This window comes from Panthera pardus, unplaced genomic scaffold (genome assembly GCF_024362965.1).
Source record: "Panthera pardus isolate Hobbes unplaced genomic scaffold, ASM2436296v1 HiC_scaffold_6, whole genome shotgun sequence".
In the NCBI taxonomy this organism is placed as follows: Eukaryota; Metazoa; Chordata; class Mammalia; order Carnivora; family Felidae; genus Panthera; species Panthera pardus.
Window position 1 is genome coordinate 17,950,091 of NW_026526991.1, and position 21,728 is coordinate 17,971,818.

The window sequence follows — 21,728 nt, forward strand, 5'->3', positions numbered from 1 at the left end:
AAAGATATTACCTGTAGCTATATCAGCCAAAGACAAATATAGTTAATATTTTGGTGCATTATATACATTCATTTCATACTTTTTTTTTTTTTAAACCAGAGGCTTTAGACACTGGACCCACAACAGTGAGAAAAACAATGTCCTACTCTCACAAAGCTGACTTATTTTAATTTAAAAATTCATTTAAGAAAAACAGTTAAGGGGAGCCTGGGTGGCTCAGTCCGTTAAGCATTTGATTCTTGATTTCTGCTTGGGTCATGATCTCACAGTTCACAGGATAGAGCCCTGGTCAAGCTCTGTGCTGATAGTGTGGAGCCTGCTTGGGGTTCTCTCTCAGTCTCTCTCTCAGTCTCTCTCTCTCTCTCTGCCCCTCTTCCCCTCTCAAAAATAAATAAATATACTAAAAAGAAAAACAGTTAAAAACACATAAAATCTGGTTTAAATAAACATAAGGAGCATCCGGAAAGAGAATGATTTCCACATAAAGATGTGCATACAGATTTGCCCAGGGCATCATTCTTTGTAGCCCCACTGGAAACAATCCACATGTAAATCAATCAGAGATTAGATAAAATGTAGTATATCCACACAATGGAGTGCTTTTCAACAATAAGAAGCAACAAACTACTAATGCCTGCTCCAGAAGTTGGATGTGGATAAAACTCTCAAAGATTATGCTAAATTAAAGAAGTCAGACCTGAAAGCCCACATATTCTATGACTCCATTTAGAGAAGTTTCTAGAAAAGGTGAATCTATAGAGACAGAAAAGAGATCAGTGGTTGCCAGGGGCTGAGAGCTGGAGTGGATTGACTATAACCCAGCTTAAGGAAACTTTTCAGGGAAATGAATATTTTTTTTTATTTGAGAGAGAGAGAGAGAGTGCAAGCAGGCAAGGGGAAGAGTTGGGGGGGAGGGGAGGGAGAGAGAGAGAGAGAAGGAGAGAGAGAGAGAGAGAGAGAAGGAGAGAGAGAGAGAGAGAGAGAATCCCAAGCAGCCTCCACATCCAGCATGGAGCCTGACTCTGGGCTCAGTCCCACAATCCTGGGATCATGACCTGAGCCAAAATCAAGAGTTGGACACCCCACCAATTGAGGCAGCCAGGCACCCCTGGAAATGGTCCAAAGTGGCACTGTGGTAATGGTTGTGCAACTCTATCAATTTACTAAAAATCATGGAACTGTATACCTAAAACAGGAAATGTTAAGAAATTCCCAATATTTGCAAATTTTAAGAAATCTGTATTAGTCAGCCTGGGCTGCCGTAAGAAAATACCACAGACTATGGGGTGCCTGGGTGGCTCAGTTGGTTAAGCTTCCAACTTCTGCTCAGGTCATGATCTCATGGTTCATGGGTTCAAGCCCTGAATCAGGCTCTGTGCTGACAGCTCAGAGCCTGGAGCCTGCTTTGGATTCTGTGTCTCCCTTTCTTTCTGCCCCTCCCCTGCTCACACTGTCTCTCTCTGTCTCTCAACAATGAATAAACGTTAGAAAAAACTTTTTTAAGATATAAACAAAGAAAATACCCCGGACTAGATGGCTTACAGAAAAGAAGTTTGATTTCTCACAGATCTGGAGGCTGGAGGTCCAGGATCCAGGCTCTGGCAGCGTTGGTTTCTTCCAAGTCTTCTTTTCCAGGCTCACGGTCAGCTGCCTTCTCCTCCCGTCCTCGGATGGCTTTTTCTGTGTGTTCCCATCTCTGGCGTCTCTGCCTCTTCCTATAAGGACACCAGTCATACTGGATTAAGGCCCCACCCTGATGGCCTCAGTTTCACTTAATTGCTCCTTATAGGCTCTGTCCTCAAATGCAGTCACATCCCAAGGTACTGGAGTTTAGGGCTTCCACATACAGATTTACACAATTCAGTCCTAACGATAGCTAAATTATGCCTCAATAGAGAAAGGAAGCCCTACGAAGTCAAAAGTTGTCTGAACTTCAAGTTCTTGAGTCCTCACGCTTCGCTCCCTGCCCATAAACCAACACATTTCTTCTCTCCACAGAGAGAAACAAGTAGCTTTCATAGCAGCTGTTAAAACAAGTGTAAGGAAATGCACATCCTGGCCTGTTAATCAACCATATACTGATAAACAAAGTATTTGGAACACATCAATGGGTTCACTATCACATCTTTAACCCATTCACTGTTGAAAAGAATCAGTGTTATGAAATAACATTCAAAAGAGTATAATGTTGAGATGGAAAGACGTCCGTGATACGTTAAGTGGAAAAAGCAAGTTGTAGAAAACCATGAAAAGTATGATTTCATTTTGATTTTAAAATAACACGTGTAGGTGGTATATTTCCTTTTGGGACAACACAAAGAAGGATTTGAGAGGTGCACACCGCACGGGTGACAGAGATCTATCTTTGGAATGGGGGTAGAGAGGTCTGCAGAAAATCACCAGGACTTACTGGAATTTGGGGCTGGAATTTTTTCAAGAAATGCATATCAATATTTTTAATAGACTTTTTTTAGAGCAGTTTTAGGTTCATAGCAAAATTGAGTGGAAGGTACACAGCTTCCCCCCACTATTAACATCCCCCACCAGATGGTACATGAGTTACAACTGTTGAACCTACATTATCACCCAATGTCCACAGTTTACATTAGGGTTCACTCTTGATGTTGTCCTTGGGTTGTGAGAAATGTATAAGGACATTAACCTACCATTATGGAATACAGAGCAGTTTCACTGTCCCGAAAAATCCTTGGTGCTTTGCCTATTCCATATTAATTTTTATATTTTCAAAAATAGTAATTCAAAGAATTGGTGTTATAAGGTAATGTCCAGAAACCCTGTGAAATCATTTGCTGAAGAAAGGCATGGTGCCATTTTGTGTGTTCTTTTTTTTTAAATTTTTTTTCTTACATTTATTTATTTTTGAGAGACAGAGCACAAGTGGGGGAGGGGGAGAAAGAGAGGGAGACACAGAATCCAAAGCAGGCTCCAGGCTCTGAGCTGTCAGCACAGAGCCCGACGCGGGGCCCAAACTCACAAACCCTGGGATCGTGACCTGAGCCGAAGTCGGAGGCTTAACCGACTGACTTTGCACCCCCCCCCCACCTTTTTTTTCTTTTACATTTATTTTTAAAATTGTAATTTTTTTAGTTAATTTTTTTTTTGTTTATCTATTCATTTTTGAAAGACAGAACATGAATTTGGGAGGGGCAGAGAGAGAGGGAGACACCAAATCTGAAGCAGGCTCCAGGCTCCGAGCCGTCAGCACAGAGACGGATGCGGGGCTCAAATTCACGAGATGTGAGATCATGACCTGTGCCGAAGTCAGACGCTTAATGGACTGAGCCACCCAGGAGCCCCTTGTGTATTCTGATAATGACATTCAGTCTAATCTCCTGATAATTTTTGTGTGATTAGCTGGTGATTCACTTCTGGCCCATTTGAGGTGAGGCAAGTTTATATGCTTGGCTAAAACCAATCCTAATTTGAAATGGGATTCAGAGATTTGGCACGGGGAGAGCAGACATTTCACTTTTTCTAGAAATGGGCATGGTCTGGTAAGAGCTGCTTGTGGGAACGGACTAATGCAACATAATACATTTTCATTCCATACCACCATCAACATGATGTTTTCTAGAGATCGTATGGGCACCAAGCAGTTTCACATAGCCAGACCTTTGGGTGAGTTGGCATAGGTACCAATTGGCACAGTGGGTGATTCCCAGAGAAGCTGCAAGGATGCCACATTGGTGTAGACTTTACAGTGGATAAATCTTTCCCAATCTTTCTCCAGTGTGTCTTCATCCATACTCTGTCCAGGGAAGACTTCTTGGCAAAGAGCGGTGTTTCTGGCTTAGGTTCGCTTCCCAGCTCCTCTGACCGGCAGAGTCTCCTAAGAAGCGTGGCAGCGTGACGTGTCTGCAGACTTGCTGTTTGATCTCTTGGGTGGCCCTCTTTCATGGGGACACCTTCCTCCTCCCTCATTCTGCCTATTTCCTGAGAGCCTGGTTCTGCCCCCAGCTTTTCAGCCCTTCTCTCTGTCTTTGCCCCTAGGAGTTGTCCGGGAATCATTCCTCCAGGGCCCTGTTCTGTACGATCGACACATCAGTTCAGTTCAGTCCAGCAAACTTTTATTAAGTGCCTCCTAGGTGCCAGACTCAGCAGGGAAAATATAATGAGTTCACAGTCTAGTGAAGGAGACAGACACATGAATAGATTCTTTCTGTGCAGTGTGGCAAATGTTCAAATAGAGGTATTTAAAAAATTCACCCATCCATTCATCCCTCCCTCCAAAATGTATTGAGAATCTACTATGTTCCAGGCACTGTGCTAGCAGCAAATGAATAGACAGAGATGAACGAGATACTGTCTCGGCCCTCATAGGAGAGAAAGATAAAGTATGCAACCACATAAATTGCAAGGCAGCTGGTCAGTCCACCCACAAACACGGACAAAGTGAGCGCCGTGTAAGGAGCTATTAAAGTCTTCCCAGAGGTTCTGATGTCTACACTGCATTTGGAATGAATGGGTAAAAGTTAGCCATGCAGGAAAGGATGGAAAGAGCATTCTGGGCATCTGGAACACTATGTGCAAAGGCACTGAGCAAAGGGACCACCCGGTGCAGTGTTCAGTATTTTGGTATCGCTGGAGTAGAAGGAGTCGAGGCTAAGGAAGTGAGTAGGGGCTGGATCATGAGGCACCTGTGTGCCAGGCAAGGGAAGGTGGCTCTACCGTACAGGAGCCACTGGAGAATGGTGAGCAGTGAAGAAATAGAGTCAAATTTGCATTTGGGGCAGTTCACTTCACTGCCTGCAGGCAACATACCGCATGATTAGGGAACCTCCCCAAAATGACAGTTGAGTCCAAAAGGAATAATCCCTTAAGAAATATTTTCCTTTTTGTTTATAAAAGTAACCATGGTTGGGGCACCTGGGTGGCTCAGTCAGTTAAGGGTCCGACTTCAGCTCAGGTCATGATCTCATAGTTTGTGGGTTCGAACCCTGCAGCCGGCTCTGTGCTGACAGCCCAGAGCCTGGAGCCTGCTTCAGATCTGTGTCTCCCTGTCTCTCTCTGCCCCTCCCCTGCTTGTGCTCTCTCTCTCTCAAAAATAAACAAGCATTAAAAAAAAAAGTATCCATGGTTGCTTTAGAGAATTTTGAAAATATAAGAAATGCAAATAAGGAAATTGAAATCACTCATAATTCCATAAACAGATGTAGATCCATTTGAAAATATGTATGTATGTGTATATCCCATTGGGATCATACACCAGAGGAGATTCCTGTGGTGATTTTGTGTATCAAATACTAGAGAGAAATTTTGTATTCTTTTCCCCCTTAATGTTGTATTATGAGCATTCTCTTGTGCCAGTAAGTATACTGTGAAAACAGAATTATTCTCGTGGTGGACATTTCAGATGTGGTGGCCAGCCTGGGGAAGAGAGGTAGGAGAAGGGAGAGGCCCTTCAATGTTTCTTAAGCTACATAAAGCACAGTACCTGGTGGTTAGTTCATATATTTGTTGGATTAAATATCAGCTAGAACTGCCCCGCATCTGAGTGGTACTTATCTGTCAAGAGAGCTTTAAGTAAAAACCAGAAGGGCATCTGAGAGTGGCCACTCTTCATACTGATTATTATTATCTTTCATACCGGAAAATTGTATTGCAATGCCAAAATAAGATGTTACGACACTGGTATTTTACATCACAGCCACAGCTCAAAAGAACAATCAATTATTCATCTTGTGCATTAGCCATGCTCTTTCATTTACCACCTTTCTCTTGCTGTGGACTTTTGAGAGACTTGACTAGAGGGCGGAGAGGAGAAGGAAGATCACAAGCAGTTAGCTTTTACAGCAGCATTGCAGGAAAACATTCCAATTTAGGAAGGAGTTGAGAACTGTCGGATCAAATGAGACTTTCCAGTTCTTCACATATTTTTCAACTGTGTGTATGTGTGTCCGACTGGCTTCTGTAAAAGAGCTCCAAAATCATAGTGACTGAAGCAAAATAGAAGTTCATTTTCTCTCTCAAGTGAATGAATGTGTGTCATTCCACACAATGATGTGCCCTTTCCACGGTCATCCAGATCAAGGTTCCTTCTGTGTTAGGGTTTTGGTGTCCTCCACAGGTAGCTTCCAACTAGTGGTCCAAGATGGCTGCCCTAACTTCTGTCATCATATCTACATTCCAGCCAATGGGAATGGGGACAGGGGAAGGGGAGGGTAGCACGTTGCTTTCAAAGGCAAACCCGGTAATCACACACATACTTGCACTAACCTTCCGTTGGTCATAACTTGATCATGCACACTTGCTAGGGAGTCTCAGAAATCTGTTCTTAGTGGTTGGCTAGATGCCAGCTAAAATGAAAACGCCAATGTTGTATTTCTTCCCCCTGCCCCACCCCATGTTCTATTTCTGAAAGAAGAAGAGACTGGATGTTGGAGAATGGTTGGCAGTCTCTTCCACACTATGCCGTCTTCCCCCAGGAGTGTGGAAGACAATTTGAACTGGTTCTACTATGAATTTCCTTCATGTTCTAAGACAGTGGTTGTGATGTTTCCAGACGATGACTCTGAGGCTCCTGAGGAAATGGAGGATGAGATTCCTGTGGTGATTTGTGCTGCTGCAGGGAGAATGGGTGCCGCCATGGCTGCCATCAATAGCATCTACAGCAACACCGATGCCAACATTCTGTTCTATGTCGTTGGACTCCGGAACACTCTGTCTCGAATCCGGTAATTTGTGTACTATAGACTTTGGAGTTTTCAACTTTCTCTTCATCTTCCTTATCTTTCCTTAAATGCATTTCCTTCTGTTTTGGGCTTGATGAATGTCGTTTGAATTAATGAAGGGATGACCTGAGGTTTACTGGGTGACCTGATGAATGTGTGGTATAGCTAAGGAAGTTTCCAGCAAAGTCTCATTAATCTGGTTGGGCATTGCATCATTCTGCTGAAGTGAATTGGCTAATGATCTAAAGAACTACAAGCCTTAGGCAGGCTGTGTGTAAATCTCTCTCTATTTTTTAAATATTTATTTGTTTCCAGAGAGAGCACGTGCATGAGAGCAGGAGCAGAGAGGCAGAGAGAGAGGAGAAGAGAAAATCCCAAGCAGGCTCCACATTGTCAGCACAGAGCCCAACATGGGACTCGATCTCACAAACCGTGAGATCATGATCTGAGCTGAAGTCAAGAGTCCAATGCTTAACCAACTGAGCCACCCAGGCGCCCCGGAAGTCTTTCTAAAACGGTTTATCTTGGGGTGCCTGGGTGGCTCAGTCAGTTGAGTGTCCAACTCTTGATTTGAGCTCAGGTCGTGATCCCAAGGTTGTGTTGGGCTCTGCATTGAGTGTGGAGCCTGCTTTGATTCTCTCTCTCTCCTTCTGCCCTTCTCCTCTGCCTCACTCTCTCTCTAAAATTAAAAAAAAAAAAAAAAAAAAAAGGATGGGGGGCACCTGGGTGTCTCAGTCGGTTAAGTGTCCAACTCCTGATTTTGGCTCAGGTCATGATCTCATGGTTGTGAGATGGAGCCCTCTGTTGGGCTCAGCACTGGGCATGGAGCCTGCTTGAGATTCTCTCTCTCCCTCTCCCTCCGCCCCTCCCCCACACGCGTGCGTGTGCACACACTCTGAAAAAAACAAAACAAAACAAAACAAAAAATTAACAGTTTCTGCTTTCTTAACCTGGGAGGATATTAATATAGTATCATTTTAATATGACCCAGAATGATCACTAATTACAACTTTTGAACTGCAAAGTGATCTCTTTCCTATCACACAACACACTACAAAGTAAGTTGGAAACGGAGTTAGAAGAAATAAACAGAAAATCAAATTTTAAATTACTATAAAAAAGCAGGATAATTATATAATTTTGCTATGGAAAGTGACTCTGTGAGCCCACAAATCACAAGGAAAAAAATGGACGGATTTGGCTGCATAACATTTAAAAATTTTTTAATGATGAAAAACACTGTAAGTGAAATTAATCACACAATAAATTACACAAAACATTTTCAACATGTATTACAGACAAAGGATTACTATCCAAAGAATATAAAGAATTCTTACAAAAAACTTTTAAACATATAAGCATCGGGTAGTAAAATGCGCATACAATACAGACAAGTCATGGAAGAAAAAATACAAATGGTCAACAAACATGAAAAAGTATTCTGTGTTACTAATAGGGAAATGCAGATTAAAACAACAGTGACATAATTTTTCACTCATCAAGATGGTAAAAATTAACAGGACAACAATATCCAGTGCAGGAAGATAGACACACTTATTCCTTGTTTAAATAATGTATACTTCAGGGCGCCTGGGTGGCTGTCGGTTGAGCTTCCGACTTCGGCTCAGGTCATGATCTCGCAGTCTGTGAGTTCCAGCCCCGAGTCGGGCTCTGTGCTGACAGCTCAGAGCCCGGAGCCTGCTTCGGATTCTGTGTCTCCCTCTCTCTCTGCCCCTCTCCCACTCGTGCTCTCTCTCTGTCAAAAATAAATAAACATTGAGAAAAATTTTTAAATAATGTACACTTCGTAAATTGGCAAAAAGAAGGCAATGTGTGTATACTGACAAAGAAGATCCTCGGGACATGCTGTTACGTGAAGATGAAAGTTTCACTATGTCTCATATAGTGTGAACCATTTTATGAATGTCTTAAGCCATCCGGGCTGCTGTAATAGAATGCCACAGACTGGGTGGCTTGTGAAAACAGAAAAGTATTTCTCACGGTTCTGGTGGCTGTGAAGCCCAAGCTCTAGGCATCGGCTGATTCCATGCCTGGGAAGGGCCTGCTTCCTGGTTCATGGAGGGCTGCGTCTTTGCTGTTTCCCCCGTGGTGGGAGGGGTAGAGGCGTTCACTGGGGTCTCTTTTATGAGGGCACTCATCCCATTCCTGAAGTCTCCACCTTCTGAAGGCCACACCTCCAAATGCCATCACACTGGGGATTAGGTTTCAACAAATGAATTTGGGGGGGAAGGGGCCATAAACATTCACCTTGTAGCTTTAAACAATAAAAATGGGGCGCCCGGGTGGCTCAGTTGGTTGAGCATCCGACTTCAGCTCAGGTCACGATCTCATGGTCCGTGAGTTCGAGCCCCGCATCGGGCTCTGGGCTGATGGCTCAGAGCCTGGAGCCTGCTTCCGATTCTGTGTCTCCCTCTCTCTCTGCCTCTCCCCCGTTCATGCTCTGTCTCTCTCTGTCTCAAAAATAAATAAACGTAAAAAAAAAAACCAAACCAAAAAAAAACAATAAAAATACTGGGGGTGCCTGGGTGGCTCAGTCGATCGAGCACCCGACTTCGGCTCAGGTCATGATCTCACAGTTTGTGGGTTCAAGCCCTGCATCAGGCTGGCTGCTGTCAGCACAGAGCCCACTTCAGGTCTTCTGTTCCCCTCTATCTGTCCCTCTCCTGCTCATGCTCTCTCTCTGTCTCAAAAAGTAATAAATCAATCAATCAATCAATAAATAAATAATTTTTTTTTTTTTTAAGAATCAAAAAACCAAGGGCACCGGGCTAGCTCAGTCAGTAGAGCACGTGACTCTTGATCTCGGGGTTGTGATTTTGAGCCCCATGTTGGGTGTAGAGATTACTTAAAAACAAAATCTTAAAAAAAAAACCAAACCATAAATGTGTACATGTACATATATGTGTTTCTGCAAAGAAAAAGACCCGAAAGATCTCCATCTGCCAGCAGTGACTGTCTCTGGGGAGGATGGATGGCTTAGGGAGAGCAGTGATGATGGAAGTTCCAGGTATTTCTAGTGTTATTTCCATTATTCAGAAGGAAAATGTATTTCTTTTTTAAGTTTATTTATTTTTAGTAACCTCTTCACCCAACATGGGGCTTGAACTCATGACCCCAAGATCAAGAGTCACATGCTCTTCCGACCATGCCAGGCAGGCCCCTGAAGATGTTATTTATGCATGACTTTTACAATGCGATTTTTAGGTCTTGGCACCATTAGGAGATACTGAGATGTGGCTGACACTCACTCCTAATCTAAATGGTCTTTGGCTCCTGTGGGTTTTGAGGGCTTATGTACACGTTCTAGATTTTCTGTCTCATTTCTCACTCTTCTTCTCATTTATTTTGCAGATTGTTCACTTAGCCTGCTGTTAACAGCCCTGTAATTATCTATGGGTATGAAAAGCAGATAACCAAGCCCCAAAGGGTGGCTTGTGTCATATGGTCTGAGCAAGGGTTTGTGCTCGAACAGAAGGGCATCGGCCCTAGGGCTTGATGACATCTGAGCAGGGACTGTTTCCCAGCTCTTGGTTGTCGAGTTCACTAGACCGTTTTAAATTATTCAAAACAAAACAAAACTTTCTTTTCAGTGAAGTATAATACAAAAACAGAAAATTGCATAAATTCTGCGTGCAGTTTAGTGAGTTATCACAAAGTAAACATACCCATGTAACAACCACCACCCAATGTGGTATGGTCAGGTTTTTTTTTTTTTTTTTTAATGTTTATTTCTTTTCTTTGAGAGAAAGAGAGAGATTGTGAGCGGGGGAGGGGCAGAGAGAGAGGGAGACACAGATTCCCAAGCAGGCTCCCTACTGTCAGGCCACATCATGACCTGAGCCAAAATCAAGAATCAGACACTTGAGGTGCCTGGGTGGCTCAGTCAGTTAAGCGTCTGACCTCACCTGAGTTTATGATCTCACGGCTTGTGTGTTCGAGCCCTGCGCTGGACTCTGTGCGGACAGCTCAGAGCCTGGAGCCTGCTTCGGGTTCTGTGTCTCCCTCTCTCTCTGCACCCCGCCCCCACCCCATGCCTCGTGATCTCTCAAAAATAAATAAGCATTAAAAAAAAAAGAGTTGGGGCACCTGGGTGGCTCAGTCGGTTGAGGGTCCGACTTCAGCTCAGGTCACGATCTCACGGTCTGTGAGTTCGAGCCCTGCGTTGGGCTCTGTGCTGACAGCTCAGAGCCTGGAGCCTGCTTCGGATTCTGTGTCTCCCTCTGTCTCTGCCCCTCCCCTGCTCACATTCTGTCTCTCTTTCTCTCAAAAATAAATGAACATTAAAAAAAAAAAGAGTTGGACGGTTAACCAACCAAGCCACACAGCGGCCCCAGTATGGTCAGTCTTTTTAACTTTGCCATCCTGATAGGTGTCCAGGGCTATCTCATCATGGTTTAACTTGAGATTCCTTCATTTTAAATGAGATTGAGCACTTTTTAAAAACAATTTTAAATGTTCTTTTTTAAACGTTTATTTTTGACAGAGAGAGAGCACAAGCAGGGGAGGGGCAGAGAGAGAGACACACACAGAATCTGAAGCAGATTCTAGGCTCTCAGCTGTCAGCACAGAGCCTGACAGGAGGCTTGAACCCACAAACTGCGTGATCATTACCTGAGCCTAGTCAGATGCTTCACTGACTTAGCCACCCAGGGTCCCCCTACCGCCCAGCACTTTTTTTCACACATTTCTTGGCTACTTAGATTTGCACGTTCAAGTCTCTTGCCAGTTTTTCAGTAGGGTTGTCTATCTTTTTCTTACTGACATGACTTCTCCCCATCTCCGGATTGGAAATATAATTGACATATAACATTGTTTGAATGGCTGCTTTTTATGGTTCAAATTTTGCAGATCTAAATTTTGTTCCGAGGATTGATTTGTCAACTTTTGAGCAACAACAGATGTTACCATGTGTGGCTTTAGTCATTAACAATTGTTTTGAGATGATTTCTGCCAAGAATTGTATCATGAATTGGATAAAAGATAGTCGCAGACTGTGTGCGACTGAGCAGACCTGAGGGGAGAGGGTCGGGGGGAGGGAGGAGGGGAAGGCGGGAAGCGAGGAAAGGTGGGGAACATGGAGAGACAGAGACAGAGGCCAGGATCACTTCAGATCATCCTTGGAGTGGAAATAGCAGAGGAAGAAGGCGGGTAGGAGATTCAGCTTCATCAGTTGACAAAATCTGGTAACCCCGTGGCAAACAGGGACCAGGATCCGCAGATGCTTTGTAAGAAAGAAGGGACACATTTTGTTCTCCCGGTTTCCTGTGGAGATTATGTGGATCTGGGGAGCTATTTGGTTATTACTGTTTCGCTTCATTTCCTTTGCAGAGTTACGTGAATTAAAGAAAAAAGAGAGGAAAGATCGGAAGCCAGACCAGATGGGGGAAAAAAAATCAGAAGGTTTTATAGACTAAACTCTACTAAGGTTATACACATTTTATTTGTAACTTTCGAAAGAGGCCACAGATCAACTCTGAGGCAATAGGGAAATTGAGGCAAAAGGTTGGAGGTGTATATGCTAGAGGTGTTTTTTGTTTGTTTTTGTTTGTTTGTTGTCATCTCTTTAGAAAATGGATTGAACATTCTAAACTAAGAGAAATAAACTTTAAAATCGTGGAATTCAACCCGATAGTCCTCAAGGGGAAGGTCAGACCGGACTCATCAAGGCCAGAATTGCTCCAGCCTGTGAGTAGGAATCGCGCACGTGCTGGGGACAGTCTTCGGTGAGACCCTTGCTCAGTGGGGCGCACTGGCCACTGGGATGCAGACAGAATATTTTTGAAGCAGTGTCAGGTCTCCACCAAGGTCTGCTTATTTATAATTTATAAGTCACCTGCTCCGGAAGGATTTAAGGTGGTTCACATAAATAAAATGAAGCTATTCAAGCAGAAATGAAGCATAAGAAAACGTAGGATGCATTTCTGTGTGTGAATAGGCCTGTAGAGGATGGGGGTAGGGGCCAAATAGTGAGGCCAGGAAAAGTATTCCCAGCCGACAGCGTGTTATGTGTGCTGTAATTGGACGTTGAATTTAGCCCAAGTATCCCGGCAGCTAAGGAAAACCAGTAGCGTGATAGATGATATACCTCATAGTATCAACTAAGGTAATATTTTCAGGAGACACTGCTTTTTTTCCCTAGAATTGGGAATCTTAAGGTATTTTTCTGCAAAGAGTTCTTACTAAAGGGACTCTCTTGCATGAAGAGTAGTATTGATGGCAGCTTCACAGAAAATGCAGCTGCTTTCTGCATATGCTTGTTACATCCGTCCTTGAAAATGTACTGAATTCTATGCCCTCTAATGACGTTATCTTTCCCCAGTTCCTTGTATTTATTATCAGAGTGTGAGCTGAGCTAGAACTTTGGGTTCGATAGTGTTATGGCTAATGAAACCATATGACTCTCACCCTCAGCTCGTGCTTGTCTGACTTTTTTCTGGTCCAGGGAGCTAAGAGGTTGAGCTCGTGGTTGGGATGATGCCCCTGTGCCCCTGTGTCCTGTGTGTGTGTGTGTGTGTGTGTGTGTGTGTGTGTGTGTGTAAGGCTGATTTAGTTGACGGTAATCAAATTACTAGCATAGAGGAGGGCAGGCACTTTGTGTCCTAAAAGATTGACCAGGAAGCCTCCGTGACTCCCAGGACAGTGGCTCACGGAGACCCAAGTCATGTCACAGTCTCGGCAGGTGAGGGTTTGGGTCTAGAAGGGCACTGATGGGCCAGCATCAGCTGCAGCCCGGGGCCCGGATAACTTGGAACCAGGAAGCTGCAGCGAGGCATCTTTACGGACTGTTTTATTTTGCTCCACACCTGGAGCAAAACTGAGGCCATGGTCAAAGCCACCCCCATAAGAGCACTAGAAGACATTGAGCCATATGCCTCTTCCCCACCATCACTTTTTTTTCTGTTGTTTTAACAGCTGAACTTTGTCCGCTTTTATCTCCCTCTGCTTATCCATCAACATGAGAAAGTCATCTATTTGGACGATGACGTAATCGTACAAGGTATACACGCCGACTGCCAAGAACACTCGGAAAAGGAGCAGCCGATGAGTAGTATAACCGTCTATCTCCTTCAGTTTCCAAGTAGCTAGATGCCCAGCGACTGTGACTGCGTATTCAAGATGGGAGAACAGTATTGTTATAAATTTGGGGATGTTTTGAAAACGGGGGTTGATAACTCACTTCCCTGGACAGTCCAGTTGACTGAGAGCCACTCTCTGACTGTTGAAGTCGGTAATAAATAGCTCAGTAGCCTTTCCTTTCTCTGCATCCCTAAAATGTAGAGGAATAAAGTCTCCCTGGTGACATTCTTTTTTATTTATTTATTTATTTGTTTATTTATTTATTTATTTATTAGATGAAATTTACTGTCAAATTGGTTTCCATACAACACCCAGTGCTCATCCCAAAAGGTGCCCTCCTCAATACCCATAACCCACCCTACCCTCCCTCCCACCCCCCATCAACCCTCAGTTTGTTCTCAGTTTTTAACAGTCTCTTATGCTTTGGCTCTCTCCCACTCTAACCTCTTTTTTTTTTTTTCCTTCCCCTCCCCCATCCCTGGTGACATTCTTAAAAGTGAGCTACGTTTTGGTGTCTAAGTGTTGCTCTCTCTTTCTCTCTCTCTCTCTCACATGCAAATAAGCTAAGCACTGGTGTGGTCTCTACATGGCAACGGAAGTAAAGACATTTAGCCAGTGCCGATCTGAGCTTATCATCAAGTGGCCTTCTGAATTGAGACAAACTATGTTATTAAGTAAATCGCCAGGCCACTCGAAATTGAGATCACATACTTTTCCTCCATAGCAAAATCAGGGACTGTTGGGCAATCTAAGGCTCTATCTAGCTCAAAACCAAATGCTATAATATTTAAGCCACTGGTGTTTTCTGAATTCAGGTGACATCCAGGAACTCTATGACACCACTTTGGCCCTGGGCCACGCGGCAGCTTTTTCGGATGACTGCGATCTGCCCTCCGCTCAGGACATGAACAGATTTGTGGGGCTGCAGGTGGGCTCGCTGGCGTGGAGGTCCTGGCTTCGCTCTGCTGTTCCCTTCCCTTCCCTTCCCCACAGCGCACAATCATCTAACCTTGGAGCGCAGCACAGGGCCCGGGCTGTCCATTCGGCCCCAGCTCCGTGTGTACCGCCTCTGGGGCAAGTTAGCCCTGCAAGTCCTTCTCTGCTTGTCTGACACATGGCAACAACGGTACCTGTTTCATTTGGTTTTTGTGAGCTGTGATGAAATCACCCGATGCCAGAGCTCCAGCCTGCAGTAATGCTCCAGAAGTGACAGGTGTTACCTAAGTGGCTGCAACCACCCCTGTCCGAGATGGGGTTTCCTGTAAGACAGTCCCTGGACTTTTGGTTCTGTTGTCAGAGTTTTGATCATTGCTTTTTTTGTGTTTTCCTTTCAACAGAGGAAAATACTGATTTTGCTCAAGGGTAAAGAGCAACTTACCCTGCTGGAAATGAGGGAAGTCGAACCTGTCTGTAATACTGAAACTAAAAGGATGGCTTTAAAATACAAGGTGTTATTAAGAATCAAATGCTGTTCTTTAAACAAAGTTCCAGGACATCATTTTAGACGTGTGACAGTAGAGGTGTGACATACTGTGAGGCGTAGGACCTTAGTCAACAGGTTGGCTCCACCCCTTAGTAGGTTTGTAGCCCTGGGCAAGTGCGTGGCCGTGCGGTTCTCCCTCGGTTGTCAGAGGTAATAACAGTACTTCCCTCATAGAGTTATGGTGAGAATTAAATTAGTTAATACGTGTAAAGTGACTGTGCGATTAACGAGGTAATGTGTGCAAAGTTCCTAGAACAGAGGCTGGCACATGGAAACTGCTCGAGCGTGTCCATGATTTCCGTGTTGCGCTTGGGCATCGCACTGAGCTTGAGGTGGATTGTGACAGCCTGTGTGGGTGGGAACAGTAACGTCCTGCCTCATATCACAGCCACGCCACAACCACCCATGTGCTTACCATGGTGCCGGCACTGTTTTAGGTACCAGCAGTACAGTAAACAAAACTGAAATGCCTGCCTTTGTGAAGTTTACGTGTTAGTGGGAAAAGACAGTAAACAAAATATTTAACAGAGGATCAGGATGCAGGTTGGGTTGTATTTTAAATTGGGTGATCAGGGAAGGCTCCCCTGACATGGTGTCGCTGAGCCTGCACATAAAAGAAGTGAGGGGATTGGCTCAGCAGATATTTAGGGGGAAAGCATTCCAAGAAGAGGTAACAGCAAGTGCAAAGGTCCTGAAGCAGGTGTGTGTCTTTCTTTTATTGCAGGAGCAAGGAGGTCAGGGTGGCAGAGGGAAGCGGCACGAGAATAGACTAGAAAGGTCATGACGCTGGGGGCAGATGGCCTAGGGCACGGCAACACATCTTAGGAACTCTGGCTTTTACTGAGATGGAAAGCCACTGGAGAGGCTTTGAGCAGATGAATAACATAGAGACAGAGTGAAGTTGAAAAGGGTGGAAGCAGGAACAGTGTAGGAGGGGCTCGCGGACGTCCTGTGAGTGGGGATTACGGCCCAGACCGGGAAGGCTGCAGCATAGGCAGTGGTTGGCTTATGGATATATTTTGGAAGAGGAGACAAACAGGACTTGGTGACAGATTTGGATGCAAAGTGAGTGTGAAGGGGCCACGGAGGACGTAATGACCCTGGGTTTTTTGCCCAAGTAACTGGAAGAATAGTGTTGCCGGTAACTGAGGTAGGCGGGTTGTGGGGAGGCGAGTTCCGGCCAGGATCAGGATCAGTTTTTGGATGTAAGTAGAGCTGCCTTGTTAAGCATCCAGAAGGAGACGCAGTATCTGCCAACAGATGTAGCAGGCTTTGGGAATCCAGAGGAGAGGTCAAGGCTGGCTGCACAGATAGTATTTTGGGCCACGAGACCGGATGAGGCTGTCTGGGGAGCTCGTAGTAGAGACAGGAACAGGTGCAGGCAAGGAGACTAGGGGGCACTCAGCCTTTCGAGGTTGGGGAAACACGAAAAACAGCAAAGGACATTAGGAAATGGCTTGCGACACAGGAGGAAACCCAGAAACGCTGCCCAGTGGTTTCAAGAAAATGATCGTTTTCCAGAAACAAAAGATGTGTTGGTCAAAGGCATATCCTGTTCCTTTACAGAATACGTACATGGGCTATCTGGACTATAGGAAGAAGACCATAAAAGACCTTGGCATAAGCCCCAGCACGTGCTCTTTCAATCCCGGCGTGATTGTCGCCAACATGACGGAATGGAAGCATCAACGTATCACCAAACAACTGGAGAAATGGATGCAAAAAAATGTGGAGTAGGTGTAAACCCTTCTACCATTTTCCTTGCTTGGGGACAAAATTGCATAATTAATTTTCTATGCATATCTCAGGGGTTAGAAATATTTCATAGACATCTTAGGTCAGATTTGCTTACAGAGGCATGGGTGAGAAAGAATGGGGACAGCAGATGAAAATCTGTCCCCAAACGGTATGTCAGTGGAACCGAGATCCTGCACAATCTCATTATACATTTAAAAAAAAAATTTTTTTTTTAATGTTTATTTATTTTTGAGACAGAGAGAGAGCATGAATGGGGGAGGGTCAGAGAGAGGGAGACACAGAATCTGAAACAGGCTCCGGGCTCTGAGCTGTCAGCACAGGGGCCCGATGCGGGGCTCGAACTCACGGACCGCGAGATCGTGACCTGAGCCGAAGTCGGCGCTCAACCGACTGAGCCACCCAGGCGCCCCTACAAACATTTTTTCTAATGAATTAGTAATGTGACTTTAAGTCTTCTCCCAGAATCCTAGTGAACCTTTTCCACTGAAAACCATTTCTCAGTTGAGTTTCTTCCTACATAATTTGCTTTGAAGAATTATTTTTATAAACTCTGGGGTGCCTGGGTGGCTCACTCGGTTGGGCATCCAACTCTTGATTTCAGCAAAGGTCATGATCTTACAGTTTTGTGAGTTCGAGCCCCACGTCAGGCTCCGTGCTGAGAGTGGACCTGCTTGAGATTCCCCCTCTCTCTGCCCCTCCCCCACTCGCACTCTCTGTGTCTCAAAATAAATAAACTTAAAAAGAATTATTTTATAAACTCAACTTTGGTTTTGGAAGTTGAGTTTTTAAAAATGTATCATTTTTCATCATCCAAGTTTTAAAATATGGGGGGAAAAACCCCTCTAACACAACCGCAATTATCATCTCACTGTATTTCCTGTTCGTCTTTTCTATCTGGATATTTTCAATACCACCGTAACTTTGAATTTGTGAGTAAAGTTATTCTAAATAACGTAGGATCAGAATTTGATCTTCAGTATTTGCCATTAAAAAAGGATAAAAACGAAAATGGTAAAATGCTACGCTGTCAATCTAGGTGGATGGTATGGGATTCACGGTACCCTTCTTACAATTCTGTGTTGTCTGACAATTTTCAAAATAAAAAGCTGGGGGCAAGTGAAAAACCATAGTCTTATTATACAGCGAGAGATGGTCTCACATCTTTCAAAATTAGTAGATTCTACTTTATAGGAGTCTGTGGGGCTCCAGGCCAAACGGTGCGTTTCTGTTCCATTTCTTAGGGAGAATCTCTACAGCAGCTCCCTGGGAGGAGGGGTGGCCACCTCCCCGATGCTGATCGTGTTTCATGGGAAATACTCCACCATCAACCCCCTGTGGCACATACGGCACCTGGGTAAGTATTTTAGGAAGACAACACAAATGTGCATGTTCTAGACCTGTGAGCACAAGGCGAGGAGAGTGTGCTACATATAACACCAGCTTCCTGAAATGCAGTCCTCCGGGTGACGTTGGAGGTGATCTTGGACACATTATTTAACCTCCACTGCTCAGTCTACAAATGCAGCTGACAAAACTGGCCTTCCTGAGAGGTGTGTTTCTAGGAATGTGTTTCTAGAAAAGAATTAGACTCACGCTTAGCATATGGTAGGTGCTCGATAAACATTAGCTACTCTTACAACAAGCCTTTACTGTCAAAACTTTTCCACTTCGCCTTTATTGCCCTCTTGCAGTAGCCTGCAGTGGGCAAAACCGAACAAATTAACACCGTGTTTTGTGAGGAGTTTAGATAGGTGGAGGCTTATCTTTTAAAATTTATTTATTTATTTATTTATTTTTTTAACGTTTATTTATTTTTGAGACAGAGAGAGACAGAGCATGAACGGGGGAGGGTCAGAGAGAGGGAGACACAGAATCCGAAACAGGCTCCAGGCTCTGAGCCGTCAGCACAGAGCCCGACGCGGGGCTCGAACTCACGGACCGTGAGATCGTGACCCGAGCCGAAGTCAGCCGCTTAACCGACTGAGCCTCCCAGGCGCCCCGGAGGCTTATCTTTTAAAAAGAAGTTGCTTCCTGATTGTGTACCATGTCTTGCGTTCACTCTTCACCACAAGCATGCAGACTCTTGGGTATGGACTGGAATTCCAGTTCTGCTATTACCCATGTTGGGCAAATTGTTCAACCCTTCTATGCCTTAGTTTCTGCATTTGTAAACTGAAGCTAATAGAACCTTATAAAGTTTCTGTAAGGAATAAATTACCTAATACGTGTAAATTTGCTTAGAACACAGCTTGGCCCAGGAGACAGTCACATACATTCAAACACACGGCCACAATCCCTTAGCCAAAAGCACTGGGCCAGACCTGTTTAGAAATTGGAAAGGTTTTGAATTTCAAAAATGTAATGCATATATTTATGTTATGCAATACCCTGAGTGGGATCTAGGTTTTGCTATCAAAAAAGTTAAAAATCCTTTTGTTTTCAGACATTTGAAGATTATTTTAGAATTGGAGACAATAGATTATGGATGTGTATTTACTAAGTACCTTCTACATTGTCAAGAAATGGGCTAGGTTCTGGTGATAAAGGTGAATATTATTTCTAATTCTCAGAACAATCTGCAAGGTGGTATATATGTCCCTTACTCTCCCTTTTAAAAGAAAGGACACATAAAGCCATTGAAGCTGGGCTCCGGTCTCCTTTTAAGGATTCTGTGTAGATTTGCTTCTGCCTTACTACCAGAATCCTCCTCGATTTTCTGTATGCACACAGGAGCAACACAGGCAAGTTAAGGATTCTAGTGTCCCATCTGATTTGATTTATAATGTTAGGTTCCCTATTAGGTCAAATATCAACATTTCCATGTAATCAATGTGCAGAAAAGCTCATCAAAGTTGTAGGTCTACAAAAAATGTGTAGGAACAGCTATGCGGAGCTTAAATGGATAAGGTTAGAGCATTCTATGATCTTGGAACAGAGACTCAATCACATTTCATGAAATATCTAGCTGGTAAGTAGGGAGGGACAGAATCTTCCCAAGAGAAAGAAGTCATTTCTCTTTGTAGAACAGAGACTACATCTGTGCGGAAGGTTTTGGAATCCGGGAAGTCTGCAAACTAAATCTACACAGAAATCATTTGAAAAATGATTCGGCTTTAGAGTGTTTTGGAAGCAGGAAGTAATGTAACACTAATGGGTATTAAGTCTGGGTCTAAGCTGGTAGGCTTAAGACATAAAAAATTTATGAAACGTATTTAGCTAAAGCAAACTGCAAGCCCATATAGAATCCTCCAATCATGGAGCAGAGAGATGATGTCTCACTCAGTGGAGACTCTAAGTTGCTTCCTCCCGGGGTGCCTGGGCGGCTCAGTCAGTTAAGCATCCAGCTTATCACCTCAGGTCATGATCTCATGGTTCACGGGATTGAGCCCTTGTGTGGGGCTCCGTGCCAAAAGCAGAGTCTGCTTGAGATTCCCCCTCTCCCTCTCTCTCTGCCCCTCCCCTGCTTGTGTTCTCTCTCACAACAAATAAACATTAAAAAAAATAGAGGCGCCTGGGTGGCTCGGTTGGTTAAGCGTCCGACTTTGGCTCAGGTCATGATCTCCCAGTTTGTGAGTTCGAGCCCCGTGTTGGACTCTGCGCTGACAGCTCGGAGCCTGGATCCTGCTTCAGATTCAGTGTCTCCTTCTCTCTGTCCCGCCCCCACTTGTGTTTTTTTCTCTCTCAAAAATAAACATTAAAAAAAAAAAAAATTAAGGTGCTTCTTCCCAAATGAACATTTCCTTTGTATAGATTCTCTGGAAGTTGATAATTATTCCAGTTACATAACCATAGCCTGAAACACCCAGCTTCTCTTCTGTAACTGCCTTCACAGCTACGTTTATGAATAACGGAAGACAGATTTTTATTTTTATTTTTCTTGTATCATATGTTAAGCTAGAATAACACAACTCCAGCTATTCGCCACCTTCTCTTTCCTTAATGGATTTTTAAAAACATGTCAAATTCCTTTCATAGGAAGAAAATTTAACATCATAGAGGATATTAAAAAAATCACGTTCTCAAGATCTTAAAGTACTTCTGGAAGAGAGGTTCTAAAAATACTCTGGCAATTTTGGGATAAACACACCCTAGGTGACTCCTTATGAGTGGAATAATATTCAAATGGAGATAGTTTTGTGTTAAAAAGTGAATATTATTCTTTGTCACGCTTCATAAGGTAAAAACACGACTGTTACAGGAAGATGTCGTCGTACACACTAAGGAGGGAAAATGCAGAGAAACAAGAACTCCTATAAACTCTATGTGGGAGGGAAACTGATCCAAGTTCTTTTGGGAACAATCTGGCAACCTCTTATCAAAATGTAAAGGCATATGCGCCCTTCAGTCTAGCAAGTCCATCTACAAGACTTTACCCCACAAATGTATCTGTAGACACACACAAACCCGCACAGGAGCCTGTTCACTGTGCCACTGCTTATGTTAGTGAGGGGACAGAAACAACCTAAATGTCCTTAATAAGGAACTCACTAAATAAATGATTATATATGCATTCCATGTAGCCATTAAAAATAATTCAGTAACTTTGGGGCGACCGGGTGGCTCAGTCGGTTAAACATCTCTCGATTTTGGCTCAGGTCATGCTCTCACAGTCCGTGGGTTCGAGTTCCGCATTAGGTTCTGTGCTGACAGCACGGAGCCTGCTTTGGATTCTGTCTCCCTCCCTCTCTCTCTCTCAA

The 21,728-nt window shown here is 44.0% G+C and overlaps 1 protein-coding gene across 3 annotated transcripts in view; it reads left to right on the plus strand.

Moving 5' to 3' along the window:
* The window catches only part of GLT8D2 (glycosyltransferase 8 domain containing 2), a 45,033-nt gene that overhangs the window by 22,434 nt on the left and 871 nt on the right, over positions 1-21,728 (plus strand). For all 3 annotated transcript variants that reach the window (XM_019446622.2, XM_019446624.2, XM_019446623.2), the window contains 6 exons: positions 6,524-6,695; positions 12,281-12,398; positions 13,626-13,710; positions 14,606-14,718; positions 16,840-17,006; positions 18,273-18,385. In XM_019446622.2, the coding sequence (XP_019302167.1) occupies positions 6,524-6,695; positions 12,281-12,398; positions 13,626-13,710; positions 14,606-14,718; positions 16,840-17,006; positions 18,273-18,385 (768 nt within the window). The remainder of the gene's footprint in view (positions 1-6,523; positions 6,696-12,280; positions 12,399-13,625; positions 13,711-14,605; positions 14,719-16,839; positions 17,007-18,272; positions 18,386-21,728) is intronic.